The sequence below is a fragment of the Sminthopsis crassicaudata genome, chromosome 2, assembly GCF_048593235.1.
Source record: "Sminthopsis crassicaudata isolate SCR6 chromosome 2, ASM4859323v1, whole genome shotgun sequence".
Classification (NCBI taxonomy): domain Eukaryota; kingdom Metazoa; phylum Chordata; class Mammalia; order Dasyuromorphia; family Dasyuridae; genus Sminthopsis; species Sminthopsis crassicaudata.
Window position 1 is genome coordinate 269,126,935 of NC_133618.1, and position 14,990 is coordinate 269,141,924.

Sequence of the window (14,990 nt, forward strand, 5' to 3'; positions counted from 1 at the left end):
ACCTGAGTCATCTAATTCTAGTAGATATTTATTCAGCCTGCAATATTAGGAATATTTCAATATTTTAAAATTTAATTTAAAAAAATTTCTTCAACATTAATCTTTGCAAAACCTTATGTTCCCCAACTTTCTTCCCTTTCCCCCATCCCCTCCTCCAGATGGCAAGTAGTCCAAATATTTTCTAAAAAAACACCTAAAATATCAATATACAAAGAATACAATTTATTTAGTTTTAATCTCAAAGAATAACAAAGAAAGAAAGAAAGGAGTACAGTCAAGTTACAAAATTACCCAAATCAATTAAAGAAAGCCTTGGGTGAATGAATACATAGGGTGAATGCTGGGTAAAGATTCTCAAAGCATGTAGACAATGTTTTAGAACAGGGTTCTCAACCTGAGTCTGGTTAGATTTCAAGGGACTCTGGTTCTTGTACAGGGGAAAAAAATACATTTATATTTGCACTAACATTTAATTATTCAATTATTTTAAAACATTTTAAGGAGAAGATGGTCTTTATTATACAGTGTAAAGGGTCCATTTCACACAGACATACACACATATTTATACATACATATGAATGATATATACAAGCACCTGAGTTTGCACTAACAATTTCTGCTTTAGAAAACAGGAACAAAAACCCATAGTCAGGACTAGATGAAGATAAAAAGTGCAGCACATTTAGAGCTAGAAAAAGCAAAAAACAAAAACAAAACAAAAACACTTGATAACTGCTAAGGAGTAACAAGAGTAATACTCAAGTACATATATTGTAGCAGATCACATTTAATCACACAGAATATTGATTGCAACAATTCAATTTTACCTCAAAAATGCAGAACTGAAGCAGAATATCAAAAGCAATGGTTGTGGTATGCTGTCCAAGAATCTCGGTGAGATTTTATTCCAGCAAATAATCTTTTGAGAACTAATACACCATTCAGTCTAAAGACAGTGGGAATTGGAGTAGGTACCAGTGGCTACCCTAGCAGAGCAGGCTAAATCAATAAGATGTAATTTCCAGAAAACAAAAACAGAACATAGAACCTAGGGAATGATTACTTTCTTTAGTCGTTCCCTATATCTCTGTCTAGAATGCTTTTAAATTTTGCTTTTGAGATCAGTAGATTTCATGAAAATAGATGTTAAAAATGGAAACATCATCATTGAGCTTTTAGTTTTTTCATATGGCAAGAGTTCATTATGTATAGTTCTAAACAGAATTACATTATTAGAGAGTAATACATTTCAAGTCCCATAGGCTTTTATAATGAATTGGTATCAACATTTTTTTCTTTATGACCCTATAAAAAGCACCATAAATAGAAAAGTTCACCTTACTACTCTTAATTTCATCACCAAGAATGATTATTCTTTCCAGATCATTGCCCAGGTACCTTATTTTAGGGCAAACACTTGGCCTCAAAAAGAATCTTAACTGAGGAACAAAAGCATCTTTCTTTATCTCCCTGAGACTGCATGACATTTTATTTATTTCTCTAATATAGTTCACATCCAATTGTAATTCAAAATAACCTTCTCTGGCTCAATGATAAGGGGAATGGTCTTAATACTTTTGATGGCATTGGAATGTAATATCTTTAGTGTAAGGAATTCTCAGATAAGGATTCTCCATCTTCCAATTCTGGTAGATACATCCTAGATAATTTAAGTCTAGAAGACTAAACCCAGGGTCACACAGCCAATCTGTGTCAGAGACAAGCCATACACTTAACTCTTCATGGTTCTGAGATCCATTTTCTATCTGCTGTTACATTGCTTTTTGTTTTTAATGGATGACAAATTTAAAAACCATTTCTGTTTGCCCTTCTTGAGAACATGAGAAATTATCTCTCTGCAAAATCTCATTTATAAAACCAGATGTGTTTTAAGTATACATAGATATTCCTGGAAATATTTCTCTAGTCTAGAAATATTTCTATTTTCTAAAACCTTTAGTTGTATTAGATAATTAATGGAGACAGCTCTTAATCAGGAAAGTATGACAGAAAGAAACTCAGATTTAGGAGACAGCAAGGGAAGGAAAATATTAATGAAGCTAAAATCCTCAAAGAAGCTAATGAATAATCAGGACACAAACAAAACAGTCCAATGTAGGTCTCCTCAAGTCTTCCCATTAACCCTTACTCATCCTAATTGTGCTGATGTCTATGTGAATTAATGGATAGATGGATGGCAGATAACTGAATGAATGAATGAAAAAGCATTTAGTAAGTAATTACTACGTTCCAAACATTGTATCCAATGCTGGAGACACAAACTCAAAAGAAAAGATAACCCCTGTCCTCCAGGAACTTACATTCTAACAGAAGGAAAACCAGTTTATATGGGAAAGTGGTGACCAAGGAAAGGCACTTTGGATCAGACAATCATGGGGAAAAAATGTACCCTATGAAAATTCTGTCATCTGTTAAGATAACACAAAATAGTGTATCATATATAATATATCACACTGAATTTGTTAGGAGGCTCTGAATTCATTAACAGTGACATACGCTGGCACTGGTATAAAAGACCTCTTGGCATCAGTATAATTACATTGACATGGTAGAGTCTTTACATTAACATGAATTGTTTTCATTTTAAACCAGTGAACAGCATATTACAGAAGAAGGGCCTGAATGTGAAATTTGCTTGTCAACAATTTCTTTAAAAAACAGCTATGGAATTCATTAAAATTGAGCCAAGTAAAATTGACATAACTGCAATCACTAATGTTATCCAAGATCAGTCTGTGATAATTTGCCAAGATGAAACAATACTGTTTCATGGATATTACTCAGAATGGGAAAAGGATTGTTCATTTCCTGAATCAAAAATGAGATGTGCTCCTATTTTCAAAGCCAATTCAGCCTATATTGATTTGACTTAAGATATTTTGTTGTGAGTCTAAATTACTGACTTGTTCCTGTAGTATGCCTTTTTCTCTAACTACCATCACAGAATTATAAATACTATAACTGTCTGAAAGACTGCGAATGAAGGTAACAACAACCAAACTTCTATTTGCTATAGATGATGGGTGAAGAGTCAGGACATGATAATCTGACAGACTGCTCTGTGGTAGAAAGAAAGGCACCTCTGAAAACTTGTTTTAAAAAAAATTATACATTTTCTCTTTGTGGCTTTAAACTATAAAGATGCTAGTGTAAGGGATTATTTTCTACAGTGTAGTGAAAAAGCAGAAATCTAATAAAAACCAGCAAAAATTGACAATAACTACAATGAGGTAAAGATACCCTTAAAATTAAAATTAAAAAAACAGTGGCTATACAACATTCCAGAAAAAGAAAAGATGATGAAAAATCAGGTCTATCCTTGCATTCAACCCAGGGGCATATGTACAATAAGCAATTAGAAAAAAGCATCTGTAAGAGAGTTCACATACTTAAATTATGTAAAAAGTGAATTAATTAATTTTACAAATGAAGATGAAATGGCATCAATACATTCAGCACTGAGGGAAGCCTTCACTGAATTCAATGATCTAGTAAGTCAATCATATGGAAAAAAGCTTGCCTTTCAACTAGATTTACTAGTCTAGAGTCTAAAGTACATCCTAGCAGCTTGTTTTCCTTAGGAGTCTCTGTCTTCCTCTTCTTCTTCTGTCTTGTCTTCTGTTGTTAATTCATCTGTGCAAGAAGGCAAGAACAGAATTATTGGGTCATGAGAACATGTGCATGAGCAGCAGAGGGGGGGAGGAAGGAAGGGAAGGGAACCACAGAATTTTAGAGTGAGAAAAGATCTTAGATATCATCTAGTCTGGTTTCTCTTTTTTTGACAAATGGAAAAATTTTGGCCTAAAGAGGGGAAAGAACTAACTACATAGTTAGTTCATGGGAGATGGATGCTAAGGTCTAGACTTTTAGCCTTGTGCTTTTCCACCACCTTTGAACATAAGGAAGTAGATGGAAATAATTTCTAACAATTAGAGCCTTGTAAAAGTGGGACAGGCTGCCTTGAAAGGAGATGGATTCCCCTCACTAGAAGTCTTTGAGCAAAAACTCAAAGACCATTTCTCAGATATGTTGTAGTAAGGATTCTTTCTCAGATATGAGCTGGAAAAAAAATGGTCATTTCAAACCCTAAAATTCAGTGATTTTCTAGATTTGTGAATTCACAAAATTAGCTCAATAATCCAATAACATTCTCCTTTAATATTTACTGAGGACTACAATGTACTAAGTGTTATGCAGCTAACCAGAGTAAGCCAAAGAAAGCCACTTGGCCCTTCAGGAGCCTCCTTTTTAAATAATGGTTGACAAATATTTGCTGTTTGGTGGCTCCAGAGGACTTGATGACTTAAGCTTGGGAGTGGTGATCTGGAATGGAATAATCATGTAGATTCCCAATGGTATGGGTGATAGAAAGAACTTAGGAGATTTTGAAACTTGGAACCTGAGGAACTAAATTCTTCTCCTAAAAAGAAAGAGCAGAAGTAGTCATTTGATTTTTATTTTTTTAATTCTATGTTGTTTCTAGAAAATGGAGTAGGGACTACAAATTACATTACAAGGAAATTGATTAGAAGAAATTCCCCTTTTAATTTCTTTTGTACAGGTTGCATTAAGGAGTTTTCTAACAATTCTTTTACAAAATATGAAAGCTGCTCTGATTGTGTCAAAAAGGAGCAATATGTTTGGCAGAATACATACATTTATCATGTTCCTGGAGAGTTTAAAATAGTCACATTTTGGAACGTTGAGGACAGTCCAAATCAAAAATCAGAAGCAAAGAAAAAACCTAAATCCTATAAAGGAATTTTTCTTTGGGGGGAAGAGGGGAATTTTCTCTTTTCTCTCTCTCTCCCTATAATCCATTTCACTTAAAAGGGGAACAAATTGATCGTCAGAGATCGTCAGAATGAATGAAATGCATGAATGAAAAAGCATACATTAAGAACTTACTATGTATGGGCCAAGTACTGTGCTAAACACTAGGGACACATTTTAAAAAGCAAGATAATCTGTGCTCTAACAATCTAAAAGGGAGAAAAGAACACATAAGGAAAGTGGAGGCCAGGGAGGGATGATTAGTTCTTTGATTTGTGACCTGAAGGAGTTCAGTATGAATGGTTGCTTAACAAAATGGAGTGAGAATAGTTTTCCAAGTCTAGTGAATAGCACAGAATTAGACTATAGAATTGGATAAAGGAAGCTCATAGAAAAACATCTTAGATGTCAAATACATGGTTTTTTGGAGTTAATACAGAGGGACAGGTAGAAACCAGGAGGAGCTCTAGAAGAAGCCATAATAAAACAAACAAAGAAAAAAAAAACAAAACAAAAAAAAAAAAAAACAAGGGGGGTGGATGATTGTCTTTAATGGGATTTTCTCTTGGACAAAGGGAAATGATTAAAGCTGAAAAAAGAAAGGGCTGATAAAAACATTATTGAGGTCCCAGCATGTCCGGAAAAGGAAAGGGTCATTTGTGTAGCAAGAATGAGACCACAAGAGAAGTATATAAGCAAACCTTGGAAGCCATCAGAATAAAAGGAAGAGCCACAGAGCACTGAGTAGATTTGCTATAGAAGATTTCGGTTATAGGGAAATACTGACTAGGACTGCCCACGCTAAGAAGGCATAAGGGAGGAATTATAATCTATACTAATGGAAGAAATATAATGATGATAAAATCATAAAACTTTCACAATGTCAAAGTACCTAATTCATAAATTATAATTAAAAATTATTAGTGATGTAAAAATTGAAGGATTGTTGTTGTTTTCAGTTGTGCTAGATTCATTGTGACCCTATTTGGGATTTTCTTGGAAGAGAGATTGGAGTGGCTTGCTATTTCCTTCTCCAATTTATTTTACAGGTGAGGAAACTGAGGCAGACAGGGTTAAGTGGCCTCTTCAGGGTCCCACAGCTACTAAGAGTCTGAGGCCAAATTTAAACTCAGAAAGATGAGTTTTTCTGATTCCAGGCCAAGCACTCTATTCACTGCACCCTCCTAGCTACCCACAAATTGATGGATACTTCTAAAATACACTTGCAGGCTCAAAAAGATGACTATTTATTCATACCACTACTAGGGTATGAACTTGAATGCCAGCTCTGTCACTCAGGGTGTGACTTTGCATAGGTCACACTTATCCTTCTCTGATTCTAAGTTTATACATCTGCAAAATGAGGACAGCAATATTTGCCTTGATAATGTAATAGGGTTGTTGTGAAGTTCAAAGTTAATTAAAATGTTACATATATGCTGATTATCATTATTAGAGAAAGTATCATGCAAAAAATTGATGGTAAGCCAGCCAAACCAATCTCTATAAAAAAGTCTTCCTGAGAAATCAAAATATTAAGAGAGAATTTAAAGACTATAATATAATAGCTGATGTTTATGTAATCCTTTCAGGTTTGTGATGTGTTTTATAATAGCATCTGATAGAAAGAAACCTTATAATTTATAATTTATCTTATACATATTGACTAGTTTTAAATGTCTTAAAACCAATGGGAATTTAAAGTGTATAAAAAGATATAAAAACATAGTAGGGCTTATCTTTTCCTGAGTTCTCTCAGGGAAACTGGTTTAGATTGTCTGAAAGGAAATGGGATTTCAAGTAATTAAAGGCATGAGAGACCCCATTGATGCCCTTGGGAAGGCAATTTACCTAAATGATACCCAAGTATCCTCAAAGTATAAGGTATTTAAGAGAAGCAGAAAGAAATCTATCAAAAGCAACCACTTAGCAAGCCAAAGTTTTTCTCTGTAGAAAATTTCAAGGATAATAGCCTCATTGTTCTTATCCTCCCACTCCCACTCACTGAAAGGCAATTAGTCCACACAACTAATAACTGTACTGCTTGTTTCTCAAAACAATAGAAGCTCCCTTTGAAACTTTCCAGGTGGAGGGGGTAATGATGTATACCAATATGTATTCACTGCAGGTCCCTGCATATAGTGTAGAAAACAATTTTCACATTTAAAGGTTTTAGCAAGCAATTCCAATCTCAGAGCCTTCTCAGAGAAAAATGACTAAATTAATCAAAAATATTTACATAAAATTTCTTCGAGTCTAGAGAATTAATTCTTTCAAATGACCACAGCAAGGCACTGATGTCTAGATAGATGAAGTTGATGCACACATTGCCAGAGTTAGCTCAGCATTTGGGAGGCTCCAGAAGAAAATGTGGGAGAGAAGAGATACTAGGCTTTCTACTGAATTGAGGATCTACAGAACCAGTGTGCTGACCTCATTGTTGTATACCTCTGAAACCTAAACAGTTTATCAGTACCATGCTTCCACTTAAATCATTTCAGGAAGACTCTGAAAAATCGCCTGATAGGATAAAGTACTGGACACATAGGTCCTTTCTGGAGCTAAACTGCCAAACACTCAGACTCCATTACAAAGAGAGCAACTCCAATGGGATGGCCACGTAGATGGAATGCCATACATACATTTGCCTAAGACTACTAATACAGAGAACTCACATACAGTAAGAGCTTGTATACTTATGGGTTTTCTCATTAAGTCAGGAAAAGTGGTATAAGGATCTTCTCAAGGTTTGTCTGAAGAATTTTAGTATCAATTGTGAGTCATGGGAGATGTACTCTATGAGCAAAGCAGAACTGTAGTAGCACAAAAGAAAGGTAAGATATGCAAATTTTGAGACATCTCCAATCCTAAATTTCAAATAGACTATTTGTGCCTAATCTGTGCTACAGCTTTCTAAGCTCCTATTGAATAGAGCAGTGTTAGCCAAATACACTACATCTTGATCCTAATGGCATGATGTCATTGGTCCTCCTAGAGTAAGAAGACTGAACAACAATTATCACACTTTCTTTCAACTAAGTTGTTAAATTAACATATAAGGGAACACTTTTCAAATTCTACTTACAAGTTAATGACTTCCAAAGAAACCTGTATCTTATAAATATATAAAGACTCATTTGATGGAATATAACAACTTACTAACACTAAAGGGCAATGAAATCACTATCCTTTACATTCTTAAATTCTTTTTCTATTTGTGAAAAATCCATTCACTCAGTGGGATTTTTGAGGTTTATTTTCTTTCCACTCTTTCACTCATAACTACTATGAAAGTAGCAGCTGGGGAAAGGTGGGGAAAAAGATATGAAGATGGTAATTCTGATGGCATTTCTCTTACTTCATTAACTTTTTTCATGCCTTCCATTTTTCTTTTTCCCCTTTCTTCTTTTCTGTCTTTCCTCCCTCCTTATGCATAAATCCTTCCTTCTTTCTCTCCTTTCTTTTCCTTCCCTTTCTCCTTCCTTCCCTCCTTTCTTTTTTCTCTCCTTTCTTTTCCTTCCCTTTCTCCTTCCTTCCCTCCTTTCTTTCTTTTTTCTCTCCTTCATGCAAATTGAAGATAAACAGCTCATGTGTGGCAGGGTCCCTAAATCCTACACAGGAATTCTACATTCAATATGGTTATGTTTATTTCAAGAGAAACTGAATATGATACTTAAGACTCATGGGAATCTATGGAAACAATAAGAAACATTAGCAGTCTATCAATAGTCTATCCTATTCTTCCTAGGAAAAAAAAAAATAAGAGATTTCATCAGGGAAATGTATAATTGGGAGATAAGATGAATTGGGTATACTGCAAGAGTGAAGGACCACCAGTGGATAACCTTGGACCTCCAATGGAATAACCAGCATGCCAGGAGGTGAGGAAGGCCTTCACTCCAATGCATTTGGAAATTTTGCTATGAGGAATTTGTGGAAAAATATAGTCTTTCAGGACAGATGTGCATCAGTGAGTTTAAACTGCATCATCAGAAGAAACATCAAAATCAATGACACAACAGCTGCACTTAAAACAGGCCATGAATGGAATACTGGGATAAGGACAAGAAAAAACAAAACAAAACCCAAAACACTAAGCACTGTTGAAAAGCTCAGATTCAAATAAAGGGAGGGAGTAAACTATCTCAGAGGAAACAGAAAGGATTCACACATAATAAAGCCTTATTTATGAAAAATCTCTATCCCTTTTTACAAAGTCCCTATAATTCAGTCCAAGAAGAGTTCATTGAGTAGTAAGTCATCCCAGAGTGTAAAGTTCTGTGAATCTGGACCAGGGAGTATCAAGGTGAGTACAGAGGTCACCGAAGTAAATAAACACTGCCAAGGGGTCTGTTTGTATTTATGATTTATGTATTGTCTTTTTGAGTTCACATGGAACTGAGGAAGTAAGGATTGTGACTAAATCTGTGATTCACAGGTATAGGCAACTCCCAAGTGAAGAAACTTCCTCTATGAATACACTTTCTTTGTAACTTAAAGTCTTAAAAAGAATTGACTAAAGCAGTGGTGTCAAACTCAAAACAAAAACTCAAGCCATTAAACACTACCTAAGGATAAGGATCCCTATTAATCACTTTGAAAAACAGATATTATTTATATCCCCCTATATGTTTTATTTTGTTAAATATTTCCCAATTCAATTTTAATCTGTCTGAGGACATGTATTTGACACCTTTGCTTAGAGCATTTCCAGGTTAAGTGACTTGTCTAGGGTCAAATAGCCAATACATGTATAAGACAGACTTTGAACCAGGTCTTCCCTATTTCTAAGTAAACCTTAGGATACTGCCTCTAATATGGAAAAGCCTCAAGCCTCAATTTTTTTCATCTATAAAATGAGGATAACATGGACCAAATGGATCCATGGTTTAGTTGTGGGGCTGAATGAGACTATAGACTCCAAGAATCCAGCATATATATATATATATGGGGGGAGGCACCCTGGTGATGGGGAGAGGCATTCTGATATTCTAAAATATAAGAGCTTTTATCCTTATTAAATATTCTGATTAAGAAGGAGGGGTGGTTTTGCAGGATTGAGCAAAACAATTATAAACTGAGGCAGAACAATTAAAGAAATTGAGTCAGGATAATAAAAGAGAACTCTAGCACAACAACTCATGGGTCAGATCTCATTGTCTCTTATTAACACAGAATTAATAGCTGGTTCATCCCTCCTCAGCCTAGTATCCCTCTTCCTACCCCCTCCCTCAACTCCTTCACCTCATACCATCCCAGGAACTTACAATATTGAAATCAGACTTAGCATAAAGCTGAAACAATTTGTTAGTTTTAGCCTTACCAGTAACAGCGATTACCATCCATGCCTGAATTAGGATTACAGTCTTAAAACACCTTTGATCTCTCAAAAAAACTGGTAAGACATTTTTATGTAGAACACATTTTTGTATTAAACCTCTGATTCACAATTGATTACTTTCAATAAAGGTGATGAACAAATAAACTGTACTATAATAATAATAAAGGACATGAGGCATTACTAATATTTGTGATTACTTTGCTTTGTTTTTAAAGGAAAAATACCAATTTCAGTTACTTTGCTGTGAATTAGCACTGATGTAACAGAGGCACTATTCATTCACTTCTTATGATGGAATAAGCCTGAAAAGTAAATACGGTCTGTACATAAGCCACATCTATACTATATCATTCGCCACACATACCAGGAATGATTATAATCACTATGTATTAGGAATATTTATGGCATTAGGAGGTCTGAAGTACCTTTTGAAAGGAATGCTCTACTAAGAAAAACTAAATAGCTCTTTTTATCATCAAACTGTCAGAAAACATTCTGGCTCAGCCTGTCAACTTCAGCTTAATAGACACAGATCAGTATAATTCATATATATATTTACTTCAAAACTTCCAAAATTCATGGCTTCATCAAAGCAAGCATTCTCTCCTCCAATGAAGATTGCAATCCTACCATGTCTCAGATCAAGGATTCTTAATTTTTTAAAATGTCATTGACCCCATTCCACCCCTCAGCACCCTTTGGCAATCTGGTGAAGTCTGTAGATTCCTTCTCAGACTTTTTAATGCATAAAATAAAAATCTGTTGGATTATAAAGGAAACAAGTTATGTTAAAGATGCATTGTTCTCCATCCAGGTTCATAGGTTTCATAACATTTATGAAATCTAGGCCCCAGGTTAAGAACCCCCATCTTAAATGACTTTGTTAATTTTCTCAATATCCCTCAAAAATCAACCAATAGCTATGCTTTTAGAGATAAATTTCTCTGAAATTCATAGCTGATCCTGGAATAACAGACATGCAATCCATCAACAAAGCAGCATGGTACTGTGGAATGAAAGCTGGATTTGGATCCAGGTGATTTGGATTCAAATTCCTGCCTTGTTCTTTATTACCTATGTGAATGTAGGCCAACTATATACTCTCTTCTGGACCTCAGGTTCCTAGTTTCTTCACCTGTCAAATGAGGAGGTGGCACTTTTAGTTCAAAATTAATCCTGTGATTCATCTGTGAAATTATTCCAATTAGTAAGACTTGTCAAAACTGTCATTTCAGGGACATTCAAGAACCCATTCTTTGATTAGGCATCCTATATGTAACTAAATTTAAATAAAGCACGTCTAAACAGCTACTACTGCCATGACCATTATGACAAGTCTATGTGTCCAAACTGGTAAGCTTAATTAATTTATCCAATGTGGGAGAATTCAGGCATTCTCTGTTTCTACAACGGGGGAGAGAGCGGAGAGAAGAAGGAGAAGAAGGAGAAGGAAAAGGAGAAGGAGGAGGAAGAAGGGGGGAGGAAGAAGAGGGAGGGAGGGAGGGAGGAAACTAGTTTAGTTGAAATGCAAACTATATGCTCTCTTTGCAGCTGAAAAAAGACTTCATACTTAAACACTATATGAAAAATAGAAAAAATCCATATTTTTTATGCAAAATGTCAGTGTAGCATTTCATATAATTCTTCATTGATACCAGCCCTTCTATTTCCATCCACATCATGGAGAATAAATGAAAGATTTATTTTGATACATAATTATAAAACTGGGCATCTACTTGAATTTATTCAAGAGTTACCTAAATAGTATGCTGGATAGAATCCTGAGCCTGAAATTAGGAAGAACTGAGTTCAAATCTGTTCTCCAACACTAAGTTGTATGGCACTGGGCAAGTCATTTAAACATTTGTTTGCCTCGGTTTCCTCATGTGTAAAATGGGGACAATAGTAACAGCCACCTCCCAGGACTGTTGTGAAGATCAAATGATGTGATATTTACAATTTTGCAAATCTCAAAATGTTGTATAAATAAATGCTAACTATTACTTGCTCATGGGCAGCTAAGCGATACAGTGGATAGAGTACTAGGAATCTAGGAAGATTTGTCTTCCTGAGTTCAAATCCAGCCTCAGGCCCTTAGTGTCTGTGTGACCATGGGCATGAAATTTGATCCTGTTTGCTTCAGTTTCCTCATCTGTGAAATGAACAAAAGAAGGAAATAAAAAACCCCTTTAGTCTATCTGCAAAGAAAATTGCAAACAGGATCATGAACAATTGAACACAGACACAGATATGAATGCTCATGATTGAACAACAAAATTATTCACTCACACAACAAATATAATTGAGCAATGATTTGCACAAGGCAGTCTCTTGGTCACATAAATATGAGCAGTGGGGCAAAACACAAAGCTAAATAGAAGGTCCTCAAGTGTTATGGGCCAGAAATCTTAACTTCAAATAAGAATGCTTACAAGATACAAGTGGAATTGATAGAGACAATGGTTATCTAGTTTAGCATGGTTCAGTATGATTGATTTAACAAATCAGTTTCCTAGAGATATAATGATTGGTTTATACTCAATGTGGGGCATATAAGCAGGGACTGAGAGCCACAGAGAAGAAGCTCTCAGAAGCAACTGGAGGCAGGAGTTTAAGCTCTCAGAGTCTGAGAGAGAGAGCTAGAGAAGATAAGTGCACTAGAAGCTCTCTGAGCCAAGGAGACAGAAATTCATTTCACCTTCAGTCAGGCTCCTGGTGGCTGGCCTGGCCTCCTGCACTTCCCCCACTGAGACCAAGCGGGGTCTGAAAGGTTCTCCAGAAAACTGCCCAGCCCCAGGAAGAAGATAATAAAGGATTTGGACTTTAACACCTGGTTGTTCTTGTGGTGATTACTCCAACTGAAAAGAAGGCTGCTTCCAGAGACTCCAAGAAAACCGACCAGAGAACATTCTACTCAAGGAACTTTAATCTAGTAGATGAGATAAGTATACCAATAACTTTAATAAAAGGTAATGGCAACGTTGCCTTGTAGTGGACAGACAGCAAGAAAGCTTTAGCTTATTGATGCTTCTGACAGGTCCTGACTATGTGATGCAGGACAAAGTACTTAAGCACTTAATGCCCCAGGCAACCCTCTAACACTAGTATATATTACAGAGAAGGTGCCCATTTGCACTGGTAGAAGTGCCTTTATTAGAAGTTCCAAGGAAATTATAGGTCTAGTCCAAAACATGTGATTATTACCAGTTTCTAGGAACAGACTAGATAATTTTTTTTTTCTGAGACAATTGGGATTAAGTGACTTGCCCAGGGGTCACACAGCTAGGAAGTATTAAGTTCTGAGACCAGATTTGAACATTTGAACTCAGGTCCTCCTGACATCAGGGGTGCACTATCCATTGCACCACCTAGCTGCCCCCAAGATCCCCTCTTTTTTTAAGTAAAAGATTACAGGGTTTCAAATTTTGGTCACAGAAATAGAGAAAGAAGAACTAGTTCATGGTGAGAGGAAGGGCTAAGGAGTTTGGTTTAAGTTATGCTAGGTATGAGGTACAAATCTTGATATCCAAGTGGAAATGTCTTATAAGCAAGTGGAAGTGTGGAACTAGAGGTCAGAATTGAAGAACTCAGAACTGGAGATGGAGGATCCATAGAATCTCTAATAATAGCTAAAAGTGATAGCTTGCACCCCTCCAGTGATCATTCTATAGAAGCTTTTAAATCAAACACATGATTTATCCTTCACTCACATCAAAAGTATCTATACTATTTCTGCCTATATCTATATAATAAAGAGGACATTAGATCATTACACATTTTCTAATATTATATGGTGGATGATTGAATAATTAAAAGAGAATATTGTTTGAGTAGTTAACCTATGAAAATGCAACCAGGAGATGTCATTTTATAAGTATGATCTGGTCACGTTAAATTTGTAGTTTGACAAAATTTTCATCAATAAAAGTAGATAACTGAAGTCCTGAGAAAATATAATTTTCTAAATTGTCAGCTGGCTTCAAAATCCCTCTTGTGAAATTGACTTTTTTTAGGCTGACTTAATTAATTGATGGGGATGGTAGCCCCTTTAAGATTCCTTTTCTGATCCCCAACCCCCTTTGAGACTGGCCTTTGATTTACAAGACCTGGTCAAAAATCAACTTTTTGTGTTCCAAGGGAAGAGATCTGTATCTGAGCTAACTTGGGATGTCTGGACCCAGCCCCCATTCTAATGATCTGCTCAGGGTTCTGGCCCTCGAGGAATCAACCTGGAACTCCATCCATAGGCCCCTTCAAACAAATAAAAGAGCCAAGCTGGAATCATCTCTTGGCAGAAGGTCAAAACATGCAAGCACCATGCTTTGCATCACAGACTCTCTGTCTACCACTTATGGTGCATTTCTTCCTCTATCTAATACCTTTTACTAACCAGACTTTAACCTTACTTCCAAACCCTACAATAAACCTTTTTTTATTAATCTAGGTTTTCGGGCCTGTAAATTCATTTACAGGGGACTCTTGAGCCGCCACTAGACCTCATTTAACTCTGTATCTTTGCGCCGAATCCAAAGGGGTTGCAGGGGAGTTCCATTTGACTCCATGTATTCCAAACCTGCCACTAGACCAATTAATCCTAATTTTATTTAGGTATCCCTCATCATTTGGTTAGACCTCATCATTAATTATGATTAAAACTGATACAGCTCTCGACTGCTAAACTCATACTATGTGTAATGTCGGAACAAGAATTTTATATAACTATGGAATCAAAGTTTTGGGTTACCTAAAGGGCAATGGAAAGATTCCTGATGGATATAAAGAAGCTATCACATGTTTTTTATTAAAGTTTTTTATTTACAAAACATATGCATGGGTAATTTTTCAACACTGACCC

General features: G+C 35.7%; 1 protein-coding gene across 14 annotated transcripts in view; it reads right to left on the minus strand.

Annotated features, from left to right (window-relative positions):
- Positions 1-203: 203 nt before the first annotated feature.
- Positions 204-14,990, minus strand: part of FSIP1 (fibrous sheath interacting protein 1) — a 252,791-nt gene continuing 238,004 nt past the window's right edge. For 13 of the 14 annotated variants that reach the window (XM_074289250.1, XM_074289244.1, XM_074289242.1 and 10 more), the window contains one exon: positions 3,538-3,654. Coding sequence is in view for 11 of the 14 variants with exons in the window: in XM_074289244.1 (XP_074145345.1) it covers positions 3,599-3,654 (56 nt within the window). In the remaining 3 variants the exon portion in view is untranslated. Of the gene's footprint in view, positions 3,655-14,990 lie in introns of all 14 variants that reach the window. The other variant, XM_074289248.1, reaches the window with a different exon arrangement.